Source organism: Sorex araneus, chromosome 9, assembly GCF_027595985.1.
Source record: "Sorex araneus isolate mSorAra2 chromosome 9, mSorAra2.pri, whole genome shotgun sequence".
Lineage (NCBI taxonomy): Eukaryota > Metazoa > Chordata > Mammalia > Eulipotyphla > Soricidae > Sorex > Sorex araneus.
Genome location: NC_073310.1, coordinates 36,005,725 through 36,020,162, shown reverse-complemented (window position 1 = coordinate 36,020,162; position 14,438 = coordinate 36,005,725). Strand labels below are relative to the sequence as shown.

General features: G+C 37.8%; 1 protein-coding gene across 1 annotated transcript in view; it reads left to right on the top strand.

The window, feature by feature from the left end:
* WDR64 (WD repeat domain 64) overlaps window positions 1-14,438 on the top strand; it is a 144,439-nt gene that overhangs the window by 79,329 nt on the left and 50,672 nt on the right. The window contains exons 16-18 of the mRNA XM_055117874.1: window positions 1,900-2,067; window positions 2,769-2,777; window positions 11,548-11,678. Of these exons, the coding sequence (XP_054973849.1) occupies window positions 1,900-2,067; window positions 2,769-2,777; window positions 11,548-11,678 (308 nt within the window). The remainder of the gene's footprint in view (window positions 1-1,899; window positions 2,068-2,768; window positions 2,778-11,547; window positions 11,679-14,438) is intronic.

Genomic DNA, 14,438 nt, shown 5'->3' with positions numbered 1-14,438 from the left:
GCACAGGAAGACTGTAGCAAATGCTATGCTTTTGTAACCTGTGAGTCATTTGACTCTACATGATATTTTCCTCCTGGGCATCTGTTCTCTCCACCTAAGCTTAGCTGCCCTTACTTCCTAGCATCCCCAAAAGCAGGGTCCTGATGAGGGACGAGACAGACCCAGGGCAAGCGGTGAGTATGTGCTACCCTGGCATCGAGATGGGTCTGGCCAAAGCGCCTAATGCTTAACTATAAGTTAAGAGCTTGATCATGGACAAATGCTGTCATGATCAAAAAAGTAATAGCTAGATTTGGACCCTGGTAGGGTTAGGAATGATTAATCTGGCCTGAGAGCTGTAGTCTGAGTCTGTGGGAAGATGTTGCCAAGAGAGCTGCCTTGCAAGACTCAATGTATCTCTTGCTATGTCCATACAAATATAACTAGTATTAAGATGTTAATGAGTGTTTGGACTAAGGAAAGGAGAAAAACAATATTTACAAGTCAACAGAACACAAAGAAAGTTACAAACAAATACAGAGGAATGGAGCACTGTGATGGGAGCAACCCAATAAACCTAAACTAAACTACCTGAGGCTATGTTATCCTACAGTGTGGTGACAGAGTTGTAAGCGGGAAGTTTTATTCCTTATGGTAGAAAATGGTTCAGAGATTGAAAAATTGGACTCCCATTAAATTAAAGGGATTGAAGGTATATATATATTTAAAAGTAGGGGACAAGCAAACTACAAAAAGAAATTATTAATGGTCTTTTGACTCAAGACACAGCAATTCTTCTAGGCTGTTAGTTGCCAATAGCAAAATGTTCTGCTTGTGCAGAAAGGTATTTTGATACTAAAATACAGAAATCCAGAACCTCGCAGCCGCTGTGTGGCCACATGACCTCATATATCTTCATTCTCAGCAATGAAAAACAAATTATCAAATGCTTCCTTTCCAGCAGGTCCGACCCCGGGAGGGGGGGGGACTCCAAACAATAACAGTGAGTTTTTTGTTTGAATGTAATCAAAGTAAAGAGAATGTAAAGTGAAATTTATCAGCTACACAGGCAGGGTGGGGGGCTGGGAGGATGGGGGGTGGGGGGGAGGTTCACTGTGGTTCTTGGTGGTGGAATATGTGCACTGGTGAAGGGATGGGTGTTCGAGCATTATGTAACTGAGACTTAAGCCTGAAAACTTTGTAACTTTCCACATTCTGACTGATTCAATAAGAAAGAAAGAAAGAAAGAAAGAAAGAAAGAAAGAAAGAAAGAAAGAAAGAAAGAAAGAAAGAAAGAAAGAAAGAAAGAAAGAAAGAAAGAAAGAAAGAAAGAAAGAAAGAAAGAAAGAAAGAAAGAAAGAAAGAAAGAAAGAAAGAAAGAAAGAAAGAAAGAAAGAAAGAAAGAAAGAAAGATATTTTGAGAAGGTGCTGTTGCTGTTCTCGGGCTGGAGCGATAGCACAGCAGTAGGGTGTTCGCCTTTCACACGGCCCACCTGTGTTGGATTTCTCTGCTCCTCTCGGAGAGTCCGGCAAGCTACCGAGAGTATCGCGCACGCATGGCAGAGCCTGGCAAGCTACCCGTGGCATATTGGATATGCCAAAAACAGTAACAATAAGTCTCACAGTGAGAGACGTTACTGGTGCCCGCTCAAACAAATCGATGAGCAACAGGATGACAGTGACAGTGACAGCTGTTTTCAGCTATATATTACTTGCAGAATATGATCAGTATCAGAGAATTACTGGGTTCACGTTCACTCAAGGAAATCTTTGGACATTATAAAAGAGTTCCTATACTGAGTGAAGGCTTGACCTGAGACTATGTTCTTTTTTTTTATCAATGTATGTTCTATTTTTCTTTATATTAAAATTGAAACAGATTTAAATAAACTAATAAAAGGCATTGTATTTGTGTTAAAGGGCAAGGAAGAAGAGATTTATCTTGTGGTCATATGGGAGCTGCCTGATGTCTTGCCTGTCCTGCAAGATGAAAATCATACTATACAACTGAAAATGCACGCTAAAGACAAGAACACAAATATTCCTTTCCCAGGTGTTGAGTTGATAGCTGAAAAAGATTTTTCTAATGTAAATATAATTTCTTTATTTTTACTGTTTTATGGAAAATAATGAGCACATACAAAATTAGAAAAAAAATCACTGAACTATGTACTTTGAACTCAGTCAAATTATGTGCAGGAAAATAGTATGCTTCAACTATGAGTAGATCAACTTTGTAAATAATGATGTCTTAATTAAATAAAAATAAATTAAATAACTCCAAGGAGCCAGAGCAGGTAGGACTCTTGCCTTGTATGCATTTGATCAGGGATTGATCCCCAGTACCATCCATCCCACAGCTGAGTGTGGCACAAAAACAAACAAAAAAGATAAAAATAAAAAGATAAAATTACATTCATATTTCTCAAGGTTTTGCAAAAATTGTATTTGTTTTAGGTGTGCATCCCCCAAATTTTATATGTTGTAAAATCATTCCCATAATAAATTTAGGTAACATCCATCACTTAAAAAATTATGATAATTAAATTTATTCTTTTTATTTCAACCATTTTCTCATGATCACCACCAATTAACTATTTGGAAGAAAATCCAATACATTGTGTCTATTTATCCATAAGCATTTCACTATGTATAAATGTTAGACTCAAAAGAGATGATAATGATAACATTATTTTCTTAAATTCTTTCTAAAATAATATGCAATAAACAGTTCCTTTTGAAGATCCTCGAGAGATAGTTCAGTGAGTAGGTGCTTGCCTTGCACACAGCCTACCCAGGTTTAACCCCCAGAACCATATATGGTCCCCTAAGCACTGCCAGAAGTAATTCCTGAGTGTAGAGCCAGAAGTCACCCATTAACAGTATCAAGTGTGGCCCAAAAAACAAAAACAAACAAAAAAAAGGAGGTGGAGGGAGTTTCCATTAATTTGGGGGCCAACACCGGATCCCACACCAGGCTGTCTCATACAGGGCAATCCAGAGTGGGGTGGGGGGTGGGGTGAGTCCTGCCACCTGCCCCTACAGAGCCCCAGAAGCTGAAAATCTCCAGAATTCAATCACTGCCATACTCACGGCCAATCTCCACAGGCTCAGATGAGACTCATCCATGAATGAATCTGCTAAAAAAAACAGGTATGCGAGACTTGTGACCAAAATCTCCAGGCTCGCACAGAGTCAGGAATAGATGACCTCCTTTCATCTCCATGTGCTTCCAGTAGGCTGGCAGTCACACCCACAAACTGCCTTTGGCACCTTGTAAGCTCATTAGCAGCCATGATCCAGAGACTCACAAATAAACCTCGGAAGAGGAAGAGAACGACACACCAGAGAGATGTCTCCAGACCCCAAAGTCACCATCCAGTCAAAAATTTAATTTTAGCTCTTTCACACTATTTAAAATCTTAGAATTTCTAGAGATTGCAACATCTCGTACTCTCTACAAAGGGCTTAATGGCTCTAGGGTGGTACAACAATCTTCACGCATTTTCCTCTAAGAAAATTTCTTGGATCATCTTTAGCGGATTATTCATGTGTGGTTCCAGGGAATAAAACCCAAGTCAGCAGCTTGCAAGATAAGCGCTCCTACAAAAGTTACCAATGTTATCACATTTATTAAAACTTCTTAGATTTTCTTCAAAGTTCTTATTATTGCAATTCATTTTACCTAGAAGTCAAACAAGATCTGTATGTTGCATTTGGTGAATATTTTATTCACATCACTATTGTTTTGATGTTATTGAGTTATTGTAATTAATACTCAAATTTCTCATCTCAGACTTTTTATACCCCTTTCAGACATCTGAGTTATTTTGCTATGACTCCATTTGTTCTGGAGAGCTTCTTGAATGTAACAAGATAGTTACATTCAAATTATATACTTTTTATTACAGATGTAAATAGAATTCATTATCTCTTAATAAAAATATTTAGCTATGCTTCATGGAAAATAGTATAAGAAAGTACCCTATTAATTTTAGATAACCCTAATTTTAGATTGATCCTTGTTTTTTTTAAAAAAGCTTTTTTAAAAGCTTTTTTAATAGACCGAAGAAAAATAACAAAATAATATTAATAAAATAGTAATGAGAATTTTTTCAAAAGTAAATGCATAATTGATTCAAATCACATTCCCTTTTAAGTTAATAATATTTGACTTAATTTAATATATCCTATCTCCCATTCATAGTAACCAGGCCTAGCCTAGTTTAGCTTCTGAAATCAAATGAGATTGGGTGCAATAGGGTGATATGGCTATAGACATAATTTTTCCATTATCAAGATCCCTGTTCCTAATGAAGTCAACATAATTACTTACTCGCTTTATCTTATTAATTATACAGAATACATTGCATATTCTATGTAATATTCCATTATGTGAATATTATGAATATATAGCATTCCATTGAGTGAATGTTGAAGGAAGTATTTGATACTATGTACAATAGTTACTTCCATGTGTCTGGAAGACTTAAAAATATCAAAAGTGAATACAAATGTAGATTTATATGGTATAGCACATTACATTAAAGTATGCTGTGTTATCACTGTATCACTGTCATCCCATTGCTCATCGATTTGCTGGAGCGGGCACCAGTAACGTCACCATTGAGAGACTTGTTACTGTTTTTGTCATATCGAATACACCATGGGTAGCTTGCCAGGCCAGGAAACAAAGAACATGTATTTGAAAGCAGAAAATTCAGATCTTGTTTTCTTTGCAGTTCTTTTGTCATTAGACTATATATTACTGAGACTGTTCCATCAAATTACTAAGGTTTAAAATTACTTGAAAGTGAAAATTGAAGTTGCATTGTAATGACATGAAGTGGCCAGCCAGTCCCTGCCACTGCCAAGGGGTTATTGGCGGCAGTGGCAGCTTCAGCAGCTGCTCTTTGGGTTGCTTCTGCTTTAGAGATTTCTCTTCTGGCAAGAATGCACCTGGAGGACTGGCAGAGTTGGGTCATTTCTGTCAGGGAAATTTTTTACCTGATGGTGCTACAATGATTCAGAAATTACTGACATTGATCCTGCCCAACCATTTCTGCACCATCCACCAATGAGTGCTGGGTCCCCTGGACCCACTAAGCTCCTCCCAGAGTGCTCTTGCACCCCAAACGCCCCAATGTAATGAGTCTGCATGACAACAACACCGCTTCATTCCACCAACTTCTAGAAATCTTGGGTTTTACATATCTCCTCAAATATGTCTATTTTAAAACTTTTGTTCAAATGGATATATTAGAGACTGAATTACATTGCCAGTGAAGTAAAAGTCTAAGTGCACATACACTGTCAGACTAAAAGATTATAAAGAGTACCACTTGCTGAAAAACAACAGATTAGGTCAGATCTAAAAATATCTGTCATCTTAAACAAAATATTAGCATCTATATCTTTAGGAACAACAGTGGAGCAAAAAATTTCACCTGCTCTGGCAGACAGTGACAGAGTCCTGGCAAAACACAGAGCTCAAGTAAATCCTAAAGCCTCATTAATGAGAGATGCAAATCAATGTTCCATACAATGGCCATTGAATTAAAGCAGTCAATGGGAGAAAAATTTAACCAACTTAAAGAGGAACTGATACAGGATACAAAAGAGTCCATACAAATGGAATTGAAGGAGTTAAATAAAAACAATAGAAAGTCACAGCAATAGAATTCAGCATGCAGAGGACCATATCAGTGATATTGAAGACAAAATATTAGCTATCACTAATAATGAGTGAAAAAAGAAAAGTAAACAATGGGAAGAGAATATAAGATTCCTGATATATAATAGCTAGAGAAATAATTTTTGAATCATAAGAATACCGGGAGAGGAAAAAGGGAAAGGGAAAGAACAGCTGGTAAAAGAAATAATAGCTGATAATTTTCCTTATATCCTGAGAAGCTTCTGCACAGATTCAAGAAGCCCAAAGAGTTCCAAAAAATATAGTCACAAACAAAAGAACACCAAGATATATATAAATTAAAATGGTAAAATCAAAAGAAAAGACAGATTACTTAGAGTAGCAAGAGAGAAAAAAACTTTCAAATGGAAGGGATAAGAATCACAACAGAATTTTCATAGGACATCATACAAGCCAGGAAAGAATAGAATGACATAGTCAAAGTGCTGACACTGCTATAGCCATGCTGCAGGCCCCTGCACCAGGCTGTTTCACTCAGGGTACATGGGAGGGGGGTGGATGAGGGCCCTCCCCAAGGGATCCAGCCCCAGCAGTCAAAAACATCCAGAACTTAACCGCCACCATGCTCACGGCCACTCTTCATGCACTCAGACTGAAACTCACTTATGAGTAAACTTATCCCTGAATGACATCTCAATCTCATACCTCATACCACTCATACTCCAAGAGTAACGCAGCACATTTGATGGGGTTTAAAGTAGAAGGCAACCAATTTTGGAGGGAAATATATTTGATGTATGTTTTGACATATATTTTTACATATATAGGCACACAAGGCTCAACTCTTAACAACGTATTAGTAATTTCTTACAGAAGAGCTTAAGGGTCCCTGGCTGAAATACAACAACCTTCACACACTCTTACCTAAGAAAAAGTTTTTTGGAGCATTTTCAACTGTTAATTCATAACAAACAATACAAAATAAATTATTTTGGTTCAGCTTTGGGGAAGTGGTTGGGGTTTGGGATGGAAACATCCAAAATATGGTGGTGGAAAGATGTAATGGTGGTGGGATTGGTGTTTGAATATTAAATGTAACCAAATATTGTGAACTACTTTCTAAAAATTAAATTAAATTAAAATTAAAGATCTGTAGAAGGAACAACAGATTCAAAAAGCAGCAGAATGAGGGAAATAATGAAATCAGAGCAGAAATTAACAACATAGAAACCAGGAAAGCAATTCAAAGAATCAATGAAACCGGGAGCTGATTTTTTAAAAAATACATAAACAATATAGATAAACCTTTAGCTATACTTACAAGGAAAAAAGAGAAGAAGATGTTTAAATAAATTGGATCAGAGATGAAACAGGAGAAATTACAACAGATCCTTCAAAATTCAAAAATAATGAGAGGTTATTCAGAATTATCTTAACTAAGAAAGTAAAGGACCTGTACAAAGAAAACTACAAAATGCCACATCAAGAAATAAAAGAAGAGAGGAGAGGGAAAAAAAGAAATGAAAGAGGGAGCTGGAGCAATAGCACAGGGGGTAGAGCGTTTTACTTGCACGTGGCCGACCCGGGTTCAATTCCCAGAATCCCATATGGTCCCTCCAGCACTGCCAGGAGTAATTCCTGAGTGCATGAGCCAGGAGTAACCCCTGTTCATCGCCGGGTGTGACCCCAAAAAGCAAATAAATAAATTAATTAATAGTTTCAGACATTAAATAAAGGCTTAATTATCAGAATTCAAAAGCAGGATGGAAAAAGCTGAAATGTAAATCAGTAACACAGGCACTTGCAATTGTGATAAGGCACAGTAAACAATAAAAAGGGAAAAAAGAGTTAAATTTAAAAAAAAAATAAATAAAAGAGGACACGAGGAAATGGAAACACATCCCCTATTCATAGATTGAGAGAATTAAAATTGTGAAAATGGCAATACTCCCCAAAGCATTATATAGATTCAGTGCAATCCCTGTAAAGATACCCATGACATTCTTCAAAGAAATTGATCAAACACTGGAACCTAGCCACAGCCATGCTCAAGGCTCCTCTCCACACGTTTGGACAGGCCTCACACATGAAGATACCGGCAGGGGAACCCAAGTGTGTGTAATCCCATCAACGGCCAACATCCAGAGACTTAAAAGCAAGCTCTCAGAAGCAATATCTTATAAGCTACTTCTCCCTCTGGGAGAAACTAGCAAGCTACTGAGAGTTCCTACCCACATGGGACAGCCTTGCAAGCTTCCCATGGTGTATTCATATGCTAAAGCCAGTAACTAGCTGGATCTCATTCCCCTGACCCTGAAAGAGCCTCCAATGGTGCTGCATCCTTGGGAAGGCCAAGTGGAGAGAAGTTTCTAAAATCTCAGGCATAGGACGAATGGAGAGTTTACTGAGCCCGCTCGAGAAATCGATGATCAACGGAATTTCGTGATCGTGATTGTGACATGCAAAAAAATGGGCTGAGACCTCTACCTAACATCACAAAAGTAAGATCAAAATGGATTAAAGATGTCAACTTCAGATCAGAATCCATAAGATACATCAAAGAAAAGTTCAGCAAAATCCTCCACGACATTGAAGCTAAAGGTATCTTCAAGAAAGAAACACTACTGACCAAACAAGTGGAAACAAAGATAAACAAATGGGACTATCTTAAACTAAGAAGCTTCTGCACCTCAAAAGGCACAGTGACCAGAATACAAAGACAGTCTACAGAATGGGAACGAATATTCACCCAATACCCATCCAATTTAGGGTTAATATCAAAGATATACAAGGCACTGGTTGAACTCTACAAGAAGAAAATATCCAATCCCAGCAGAAAATGGGGCAATAAAAAGAACAGAAACTTTCTCAAAGAAGAAATTCAAATGGACAAAAGGCACATGAAAAAATGCTCTTCATCACTAATCATCAGTGAGATGCAGATCAAAACAACAATTAGATGTCATCTTACACCACAGAGACTGGCACACATGCAACTGAACAAAAGCAATCATTGTTGGCATGGATGTGGGGAAAAGGGACTCTCCTTCACTGCTGATGGGAATGCTGACTGGCTCAGCCTTTTTGAAAAACAATATGGACGTTTCTCAAAAAACTAGAAATTGAGCTGCCATTTGACCCAGCAATAGCACTTCTGAGAATATATCCCTGAGATGCAAAAAAGTACAGTAGAAATGCTATCTGTGCTTGTATGTTTATTGCAGCACTGTTCACAATAGCCAAAATGTAGAAAAAGCCCGAGTGCCCAAGAACAGATGACTGGTTAAAGAAATTCTCGTACATCTACACTATGGAAACTATGCAGTTGTTAGAAAAGATGGAGTCATAAAATTTGCATATAAGTGGATGGACATGGAGAGTATCATGCCAAGTGAAATGTATCAGAAAGAGAGGATCGTAGAATGACTGCACTCATTTGTGGAATACAAAGTAACATAATAGGAGACTAACACCTAAGGACAGTAGAGATAAGGGCCAGGAGGATCACTCCAAGGCTTGGAAGTCGGTCTCACGTGCTGGGGGAAAAGACAGCTGGGATAGAGAAGGGACCACTAAGCAAATGATGGTTGGAGGGCTTTCTCAGGATGGTAGATGCATGCTGAAAGTAGACTACGGACCAAACATGTAGGCCACTTAGTACCTGTATTGCAAACCATAACACCCAAAAGGAGAGAGAGAATAAGAGGGAATGTGCCTGACACAGAGGCAGGAGGTGGAAAGCGGTGGTGGTGGTAGAAGGGATACTGAGAACATACTGGTGGTGGAGAATGGGTACTAGTGGGGGGATGCGTATTTGAACATTGTGTGACTAATATGTAATCATGAAAGTTTATAAGTCTGTAACTATCTCATGGTGATTCATTAAAATAAAATTTTAAAAAATTAATATATAAATGATTTTAAAATAAAAAATAAGTCAATTGCAAAAAAGAAAAACATATTTTGTATATAATTTGGAATTATATGCAATTATATACAAAAAATTGTTTAGTCATAGTAGACATACTGCATGTTTATCTGAAAACAAAACTAATGTCAGTTTAGAATTGCAATTTGAATTTCAGTCATACTATTTTAAATTATAAGTAGGTTTTGCTGTTTGCTAAAAGAATTTTGAAGTCAAATGTCAACATAGAAATGCAATTTGAATTTCAATCATGCTATTTTAAAGTATAAGATTTTGTTGTTTGCTAAAAGTATTTTGAAGTCAAGATATAAAATGACTGACTATGCAATAACAGCATCAAGTAAGGAGCAAAAAGTATCAGAAACCAAAATGTATGCCAGTATAAAGTCAGTGTGATTCACTTCTTCCAATTTTTCACACATTGGGAACACATTTAGTTCTATGTTCAGTAAAAACAGAAATAAGTGTCCGGGAGATAGTATAGAGCACATGTTTAGGGCGCATGTTTTATATTCAACTAACCCTTGTTCAGTTCCCAGTACCACAGGATCTCGTGATAACCAAGTGTGGCCCTGGATGCTCCTACACAGTTTGGTTGGGGGAGAGGGGCCTGGGTAATCTCTATCACTTCAGAATGCAAGAAGCTTTGCCTCACAGTAAAATGCTGGCCTGATAAACTGATGAACTGATTATCTTCTGAGATTCTCCAGGAGGAGGGAGCCCCTGAACACTGGTTGGAAGTCCCTCATAAAATGAAAGAAGTTGGTTACACAGTGAGTTAGAACCAAATGCAACTGGAAAAAAAAATATATATATATATGTATCTCACTTGTATCACTTGTCATCAACTGTCATCCCATTGCTCATCGATTTGCTCAAGCAGGCACCAGTAACGTTTTTGTTCGTCCCTGTCATGTGCTAGTATAGGCCAATGGTGACTGCTTGACTGCTTGCTCCAGGAACACAAAGAGGATCAAACCGTTCATCCCAGGTCTTGACGAAGAAGTCAGACCATATTGTAGGTGGGCGGCCAGGCATTCTTTTGATGTCCCATGGAATTCAGTCGGAATCCAGACATCCTGTGGAATCCATATATATATATGCAGATATATATATGTATATGCACACACATACATATATATCTTAATACAATGGCAAGAAGAAGTCAAGGACTGAGACCAAGATTACATTGTAATTAAATATGTTAATTAAATAACTCTAATGTTAAAAGAAGATATGCTTTACTAAATTTCATGTTATGTGATGTTTTAAATCATCATCATCATCCCATTGATCATCAAATTTCTCGAGTGGTCTCAGTAATGTCTCCATCATCCTAGCCTTGAGATTTTAGAAACCGCTCTTTACTCATCCTTCCCAAGAACGAGCATTGGAGCATTGGAGGCTCTTTCAGGGTCAGGGAAATGAGACCCAGCATTGTTACTGTTTTTGGCATATGAATACACCATGGGGAGTTTGTGAGGCTCTCCCATGTGGGCAGGAAACTCTTGGTAGCTTGCCAGGTTCTCCCAGAGGGAGAAGTAGGCTATAAGTAGCTTATAAGTAGGTTTCCAGGAGCTAGGTTTTAAGTCTCTGGATGCTGGCCGTTGGTGGATTTACACAGCGCCGGGGGCAGTCCCTGGGTGTGACTGCCTAGCTACTGGAAAATGGGAAATCTGGGTGGAAGAGGCCCAGTCCCAATCCGAGCAGGCTTGGAGGTCTCAGCCCCGGGTCCCACACACCTGGGTTCCTCTACCGGTACCTTCATGCATGAGGCTCATCCAAACGTGTGGAGAGGGGCCTTGAGCATGGCTCAAGGATTTTTTAAATAACATTATATAATTCATGAACGATGTAATTTAATATAATTTATATATTTGTAAGTTAAGAGCAGAATAACAATGCTACTAACAGTACTAGTACTGTGGTTAGATACTATATCCTTAATGGTTGATGAGTTGGTCAGTCTGTTTCCTTCCTTCTTCAGAATCCTGCCATTGGTATGGAAGTGAACTGCATGGATTTATTACAAGTAGAAGAATATAATTTGATAGCTACTGGCAGCTTAAATGGTGTGATTATCTTATGGAATTTTGTAACAAATACTGTCAAAGAATTGTAAGTTGCCATTTCCTTAAACAATACCAAAGTTGTATACAGAAGAGCCAAAGTAACATCCAGTACTAAAAGTTATTGAACAAATATTAAGTGGACCTGTTGATAGCTTTCAGGGAGGCTTTCCTGAAGGCTATGTTTATGAGGAGTCCATGTTCTGTGTCTAAATTCCAGAATGTTTTGAATAAGGTGAACCTTGGGTATTTATATTCCCAAGTTCTTTGACCTAGAATTTCAGTCTAGCACCCCATTTGTGATTTCTTAACTGGATGTAAGGGCCATAAAAATAATTGGCAATAGCAAAAGGTTTATAAACACACATTGCCCAAATATTAATTCAAAATCAGACATAGAGTTGGAACAATAGCCTGGCTGGTAGGATATTTGCCTTGCACTTGGCAACATGAGTTTGATCCCTTGTGGTCCCCTGAGCTCTGCCAGAATCAGTTTCTGAGTTCAGAGCCAGAAGTAACTCCTGAGCATTGTCAGGTGAGCAAATTCCATCACCTACCTCCCAAATAAGACATGTAATGAATTTGAAGTTCTTCTGGAAGCACTTGGCCATGTTTCATTTTGGGGATGAAAAAGGGATCATGAGAGAAAAAAGTCCAGAAGCCTAGCTCTAATACATGCTTTCCATGTTCAATCTTGTCCAACTTCATAAACTCAACAAATACTTAAATAATAATTCTAAATATTTCTCTTTAGACTGTGGCATCAGGACTAAGGTCTTTGCCCTTATAGTCCATCTGTTTACACAAATTAACACTACCAGTGAGAATTGCATCAATCACTAACAGGTAGAGGACTTGTGTAATACATATTGATATCGGTATCAGATAACAAGTATAAATAGCTACACATATCTAATAGCCTCTGGAAATTACTTTCTTGATTGCTACCAAGTCCATCTGCCACAAAATTCATATCAATCTACCCTTCTTCCAAACATGTCATTGATCTATAACTTCAGTAACACCATCATCTACTAAGTCAAAATAGTCAAAGGATAAAAGGCATTCAAGAGTACTTCTTTTAATCACCCCCCCATACACACACACACACACACACACACACACACACACACACACACAAAACCATCCAATTTATTATGGTATCAAGGCTACAACTCTTAGTTTTGTTCTGAATCACAGTCTCAGACTTTCCCTTCACCATTCCATCCATTTCTAAATGTTCTTTACTGGGGGGTGGCGTGATGATGAGGTCACATTCAGAGGTGTTCAGGGGATATTCCCAGATACTGCTCAGAAGTTACTCCCATCAGTGTTTGGAGGACCAAGCCATACCAAGCATCACAGTAGGCGTTTATAAATATGTTATAAACAATGACCATAAAAAAACTAACATAGCGCTGCATTATTTAGTATGGGTGTTTTATGACTAATAAACTCTACACAGCTGCAAAATTGGGTTATTTTAAATGAGGATGATAAGTAAGGATCCTATAAGAAGGGTGTTTGAAATATACCTTGAAGGATAATTGGTTCAAGAGCGTTACAGTTTCTTTTTTTTTTTTTTTTGCTTTTTGGGTCACACCTGGCCATGCACAGGGGTTACTCCTGGCTCTGCACTCAGGAATTACCCCTGGCCGTGCTCAGGGGACCATATGGGATGCTGGGATTTGAACCCGGGTCGGCCGCGTGCAAGGCAAACGCCCTACCCGCTGTGCTATCTCTCCAGCCCCACAAGAGCGTTACAGTTTCTAGGGGGAAAAAAAAGTCTGCACGTACATTTGAGGGAAGGAAAGTGAGGTAAAAAGTAGAGGAGAAAATAGGAAGAACAAGGGAAAGGAAGAAAATGTGAAAAAAAACTCTGCTTATCTAGTCACAACACCTTACAAACACTAGTCTACTTGGATTTAATGTCTTTTTCAAGCATAAGCATGAAAATTTTAATCTACTTTTGAGATGAAATGATCCATTATTGACTGAATCTTAATATATTCTTTGAATCTTCAGGAACATAGCTGTTTCTTTTTGTCCTTTTCTTCGCATTTCAGCCGTGTCCTTCTGAGGCCCAACTCTATAATTTCTATAATCCTTTTGTTCCTTCTCAATATGTTCCTTTAAACGTTTCAAAAATTGCATACTTGTTATTTGATACCTATATCAATGTGCATTACACAAGTCCTCTACCTGTTATTAATGCAATTCTCACTAGTGTTAATTTGCGTAAACAGAATAAAAGGGCAAAGGCCTTAGTCCTGATGCCACAGCCTATAGAGAAAACAGCTCCTCTGGGAAAAGGAGTCAGCTTTCCCAATTTAAATGGATAGAATCTCCTTTTTGGAGTTCTAAGCATACTGGTAAGTGGATAAGGGTGGAATTAGGTGCATGCAAATCCCAAATAATAACTGATAATACTAAGTCTTAAATATTGCATCTGTCCTATGAGATTATATACCATTAATTTATCATTCTTGGTTATTTTGTAGAGGATATGATTTAGCACAGAGTTTAGGTCTAGCTTTAAAGGTTGTAAAACTCAAGACAGTTCTACTATTTATGATGGGTAACTCAAGCAGCAAGAATATGATAGCCACTGAAATACTGGCCTTATCCTCAATTAACAATTCCTTCAAGGTAGTAGCCATATTTTATTCAAAATAGTCATACCACTTATTCAAAAACTAGCATTGTTAAAATGTATGACTAAATTTAGATTTTATAAAAAATATTTTTTAATTCTTAATTTATTTGGGAGGGTCATTCCACGGGGTCCCCTTTTAGTGATTCTTAGAAA